The 6,402-nt window shown below is 33.6% G+C and overlaps 1 protein-coding gene across 1 annotated transcript in view; it reads left to right on the top strand.

Moving 5' to 3' along the window:
* LOC138706132 (uncharacterized) overlaps positions 1-6,402 on the top strand; it is a 52,079-nt gene that overhangs the window by 19,776 nt on the left and 25,901 nt on the right. Inside the window, exon 6 of the mRNA XM_069835120.1 lies at positions 2,816-2,911. Coding sequence (XP_069691221.1) covers positions 2,816-2,911 — 96 coding nt within the window. The remainder of the gene's footprint in view (positions 1-2,815; positions 2,912-6,402) is intronic.

Genomic DNA, 6,402 nt, shown 5'->3' on the forward strand with positions numbered 1-6,402 from the left:
TGCTAAAGAACTCAATGTAAGAAATTTTGCTGCTAGTAATGGGTGGTTAGAGTGCTTTAGAAAACGGCATAGCATTGCATTTCGTTCTGTGTCTGGTAAAGGAGGTGACATTGCAACCAATGTTATTGAAGAATGGAAAAAAATAGACTGCCTTCAATTCTTGGGGAATATGAACTCAGAGACATTTACAATGTTGACGAAACAGGTTTCTTTTTCAGGGCCCTCCCTAACAAAACTTAAAGTTTTAAGAAACAAGAGTGTAAAGGGAGTGGGAATTTGGAAAAAGACAGAATAACCCTGCTCTTTTGTTGTAATGCTGCAGGAGAAAAAGAAACACTCTTAATGATAGGGAAATCATTGAAACCGAGATGTTTGAAAAATGTTGACATGTGCTTACTGGGGGTGAAGTGGATTGCCAACATTAAAGCTTGGATGACATCATCATTGTTTGAGAATTAGCTATGCGATTTCAATTCCAAAATTAAATGACAAAATCGCAATGTGATCCGTGAAATTGGTGTTTCTTCCCCCAAATACGACATCACACCTCCAGCCCCTTGATCAAGGTATTATCCAGTCATTTAAACTGAGGTACCGCAAGCGAGTTTTGAAATGCTAATTGCAAGAATGGAAAAGGCTGACATTAATATGCACGATAGTTGTACGCGCACAGTACTAAAAAGTCAATGAAATTCAGTACTTTCATGCTGATTCATAAAATACCGCAACCTTAATCAAGCGGCCACCTGATAAAATGGCCATTTTACAAGGTAACTTAAGATGGCCGCTTTAGACAGGTTTCACTGTATGTGTTTTTTAAAATATTTTGCAGGAGAATGGAAAAAGCATTGTCACTCTTAAGTCCCTTGATTTTCAAAGCTACTTTCGGTATAATTTCAATCATTACATGATAAATGATTACATTATATGGAAAGTAGCTTTGAATGTCAATGGAATTAAAAGTGACTATGCTTTTTTCTTTCTCCTTCAAAATCTTTTTTAAAAACACATATGTAATGAAACTTTCCAGCAGTCCCAGTTCTTACAATGAGTGAGTAAGCAGAGCCAATAGGCCACTGTAATCCATCTATCTTCTTTGACGACTTCATTCACTCATTCCATTTTGACTTTCTTTATTGGAGGTAGCAGGATGACTGACTTGAAATTCATTACTAGAGCCTGGATGTTCAGGCATTTATAACAGTTAAAATAGGCAGGCAAAAAAGGCAATAGAAACATAAAGAAAGACACAATAAATTTTGAAAAAGTCATTATAAATTTTAAAAAGGCATAATATATTTTAGCAATAAATTTAAATTAAATCAACATAACTCACATTTTTACTTCGTAGTTGACACATGTTGACTTGTAAAATACTTTTTTTCGTGATTAACTGTCTTTTCACAAACCATACATAACAAAATTGTTTGATCGGTTGAAAACACATGGAAACCAAATTCATTAACGTAAGCATGAAGTTTACTTTTCAATGATTTACTGAATTTAGATATTCTAGCTAACCGATCTTATACCTTCTGTCAACCAATAATAACTGACTCACTCAAATTTCTTTCTTCTACAATAATAAACATGTGTAGCACAAAATTATAACAGTAAGATTTGAAAAATATGAAAGCAAACAATTGAAAATGCTATGTGACAACTTCTATGAGAACAGGCATGATGTTTAAAATTATAAAGCTGGTTGTTGGTATCGTAAAGACATGACATTTTATTTGTAACTGTGGATTGTTGATCATTATTCATATTACACCAATAGTATTAAAGCACGATTATTAACAGATTAAGCACCGAAATAAATTACTTTTATTTACTAATAATAATTTTTTACTAAAAAAGCCGCCCTAAATAAGGGTTCGAATAGATCAGTCTACTAATCAATTCATAAAGAATAATCATGAAAGCCAATTGTGTGACAATTTGAAAGGAAAAAGAAAACATTAAGATAAATGATATGAAAACACAGGAAATCATTTACAATAAAAGTTTGTTGGGTACAAATGATTACTAATTATAGCTAAGGATGATTTTAACACATGAGATCCTATGGCATCAATCGTTGCATCAGAGTAAATTGAGTCATTGTTTCATATATTTAAATTTCATACACATTATATTACAATTAATTAGAAAATTGCAAATAAACAAGAAATATTGCTTTAAAATGACAAAAAAAAGGCATTTATTATTGAATTAGTAAGAAACGATTTAAAAAGGCAAAATAAAAATTGGCCCTATCACTTTGATTTACCCCAAATCACATATGTATGAAAATAATTATTTACTTCCACCCAGTAAAAAAGGCATCTTGCCAAACATCCTGGCTCTATTCATTACACATGTTGGTATGTCCTTCAGCAAAAGTTTGGCGCCATTTCTGAATGATCTGAACTGACATCACAACATTTCCATTCATCTCTTCGAGCTGATAAATAGCGCACCTCCTTGTGGCAGTTAACTGCTTTACCTCTTCACTAGACCACATCTTTAACAGCACACCAATGGTCACTATGTAATCTCGAGTAATGAGGCAGGGCTTTATCTTGCTTGCTCTTTGTTTAAAATTCTGTTGCATACGCACAAAAATTCAGACTAGACAAACAATAATTAAAATCTGTGGGGTAAGGATGAAATTAACTCTTTGTGTAAAAATCGGAACTGTAAACAAATTTGTCAAATGTACCAGATTTTGGAAACTTAATTATTGAAGGTCACTCATAAAAATGAGACTGTATTGCTTGTCTGCTTTATTTTTTTACATTAAAATATATGTTCTTTATATTTCTTTTCACAGCATTTATGGACCATGATGCTGCTTACATTAATGAGCAACAACCTCAGGGAATCAATGACATGGGATTCCTTCAAACAACAATTTACACAGTTGTGGGTGAGTTTATTGAAAACGATATGTATATAATTACTTGAAGAATTAATATCTGTTGTAGTTATTCAGGTAGTGTGGGATATTTTATTTTACACCTTAGCATGTTAATATGAATACCAATTAATTAATTAATTATTTAAATTCATTCATTCTTTCTCTTTTTCTTTGTTTCTTTCTCCTTTTATTTTTCTTTCTTTCTTTTCCTTACTTTCTCTCTCTCTCTTTATTTTGTTTACCGGTGTTTGTTCATTTTTCTTGTTTATTCACTTCTCAATATCGATCAAATTCCAGCAGAATTAATACAAGAGGGTGGGAGTGCATTATATAGCGAAATTTATAAACTTGTACTTGCTATTTGGGAAAAGGAAATTGTACCAGAACAATGGAAGGAGTCCATAATTGTACCTATTTTTAAGAAGGGGGACAAAACCAACTGTGGTAACTTTCGAGGAATATCACTTTTGTTGACGTCGTACAAAATTTTGTCCAATATTCTTTTGAGAAGATTAACTCCATACGTAGATCAAATTATTGGGGATCATCAGTGTGGTTTTCGGCGTAATAGATCGACTATTGATCAGATTTTTTGTATTCGACAGATAATGGAGAAAAAATGGGAGTATAAGGGTACAGTACATCAGTTATTCATAGATTTCAAAAAGGCTTATGACTCGGTTAAGAGGGAAGTATTATATGATATTCTTATTGAATTTGGTATTCCCAAGAAACTAGTTCGATTAATTAAAATGTGTCTCAGTGAAACATACAGCAGAGTCCGTATAGGTCAGTTTCTATCTGATGCTTTTCCAATTCACTGCGGGCTAAAGCAGGGAGATGCACTATCACCTTTACTTTTTAACTTCGCTCTAGAATATGCCATTAGGAAAGTTCAGGATAACAGGCAGGGTTTGGAATTGAACGGGTTACATCAGCTTCTTGTCTATGCGGATGACGTGAATATGTTAGGAGAAAATACACAAACGATTAGGGAAAACACGGAAATTTTACTTGAAGCAAGTAGAGTGATCGGTTTGGAAGTAAATCCCGAAAAGACAAAGTATATGATTATGTCTCGTGACCAGAATATTGTACGAAATGGAAATATAAAAATTGGAGATTTATCCTTCGAAGAGGTGGAAAAATTCAAATATCTTGGAGCAACAGTAACAAATATAAATGACACTCGGGAGGAAATTAAACGCAGAATAAATATGGGAAATGCGTGTTATTATTCGGTTGAGAAGCTCTTATCATCCAGTCTGCTGTCGAAAAATCTGAAAGTTAGAATTTATAAAACAGTTATATTACCGGTTCTTCTGTATGGCTGTGAAACTTGGACTCTCACTCTGAGAGAGGAACATAGGTTCAGAGTGTTTGAGAATAAGGTGCTAAGGAAAATATTTGGGGCTAAGCGGGATGAAGTTACAGGAGAATGGAGAAAGTTACACAACACAGAACTGCACGCATTGTATTCTTCACCTGACATACTTAGGAACATTAAATCCAGACGTTTGAGATGGGCAGGGCATGTAGCACGTATGGGCGAATCCAGAAATGCATATAGAGTGTTAGTTGGGAGACCGGAGGGAAAAAGACCTTTAGGGAGGCCGAGACGTAGATGGGAGGATAATATTAAAATGGATTTGAGGGAGGTGGGGTATGATGATAGAGACTGGATTAATCTTGCACAGGATAGGGACCGCTGGCGGGCTTATGTGAGGGCGGCAATGAACCTTCGGGTTCCTTAAAAGCCATTTGTAAGTAAGTATTCACTTCTCAATGCCTTTCTTCACTTCACGTCATTTGACTTAAGAATATAGGCTGAAAGCCTGTTTATTCATTTTATTTCACTTGACATAATTTCTGCAATATACCTATTTCTGAATGTAGGTTGATAGTTCTAACTTCACAGACTAAGTACAAAGGTGTTAGAGCTCAGAACACTTATGTTTGCCCCATGAAATAATAGCTTGAATCGGCGGCCTCGGTAGCGTAATTGGTATAGCACTGGCCTTCTGTGCTCGAGATTGAGGGTTCGATTCCGGTCCAGGTCGATGGCATTTAAGTGTGTTTAAATGCAACAGGTTCATATCAGTTGATTTATTGGCATGTAAAAGAACTCCTGCGGGACAAAATTCCGGCACACCGGCGACACTGATATAACCTCTGCAGTTGTGAGTGTCGTTAAATAAATCATAATTTTTTGTAACTTGAATCATAATATTGTCTGCAACTATTTTATTATGTAGACTGAGTAATATAAATATTAATGACTAACACTATTATTGTCGGAAATTAAAATAAATTATTAATGTATGATATAGGCCCTTCTATCAAAATACGAGATGCTACAATATTTGTATATTTGAAACTTCTAAAGATAATATTTTAAACATCTCTTATGTGTTAAAATAACCGAAATAAAGTTTTTAATCATGATATTAATTTCATATCTTTAATTAGAAATAACATAAGGGCCAACTGCATGCATTGCTGGGATTGAGAGATATTTGCAGCACTTCATAAAACTTTGTTTCTCATTTATGATATAACAACATATTGTAAGGAATTTGAAGATAGAATGATTTCATCTTCATCTTGTGTTCCATTTGACTCCAGCTGAGTCTCATTCTTTTACTTTTGCGTAATTTCTGTTATATGTGAATTGCTTTTTCGTTCTCTTTATCTTCGTCAGTAAGGGTGTAGACAACTAGTAGGCATGAATGGCTCATTGTGCGCTCCATAAACTAGAAATCAGCTCAGGAGACCCAGTGGATTATCAGCTTTGCGATGCTGCTGAGTTTAGTTTGTCATTCTCTTAAAAATGGTGTTATGAAGCTGAGAGGATTTAATTGTCTTTGCTTATTATGTACAGTACAAAGTAATTTTTATAGCCAACTTACAAAAATAATAAAACTTACTCTAAGCAGGAAGAGTTTAAAAAGGTAGAGCATGGAGAGATAGGTTATTGTTCGTGGAATTAAGTAATCATAGAAGAAAGAACTAGACACAATTAGGTGTGTCATACTTCATATTTTCCACTAAAATTAATAAGAATTGTCGCACTAATTGATCACAATTGGAAGGCTGAAGTCAGAAATGGTTGGAAGTATTAATTGGAAGATAGGTATTTTAAAAATTGATATGTACCTGGGAATTTAGGATAAAATAACATTGGAATGATACGGACGTCAATGTTTGGTTCTTGCATGATTGATGTAGGACTCATGGCAAAGATATGATGGATATTTGTATTAATATTAATAATGGTTCACAAAAAGTACGTAAACTTAATAAATTACAATTAACATATAGGTACACGAATAGCAATTATACGCAATAAATATACATTTAATACCTAATTTTCCATCATATATATCTTTTTCAATTTATGTTGGCTTTAACTTGCACTTACGTCTAGCTTTTAGTGCAAGTTTCAACCAAGCGCATTTATTTAAAACAAAAAAAGGCCTTAAATTTTATTTACTTATTAC

This window comes from Periplaneta americana, chromosome 9 (genome assembly GCF_040183065.1).
Source record: "Periplaneta americana isolate PAMFEO1 chromosome 9, P.americana_PAMFEO1_priV1, whole genome shotgun sequence".
Classification (NCBI taxonomy): domain Eukaryota; kingdom Metazoa; phylum Arthropoda; class Insecta; order Blattodea; family Blattidae; genus Periplaneta; species Periplaneta americana.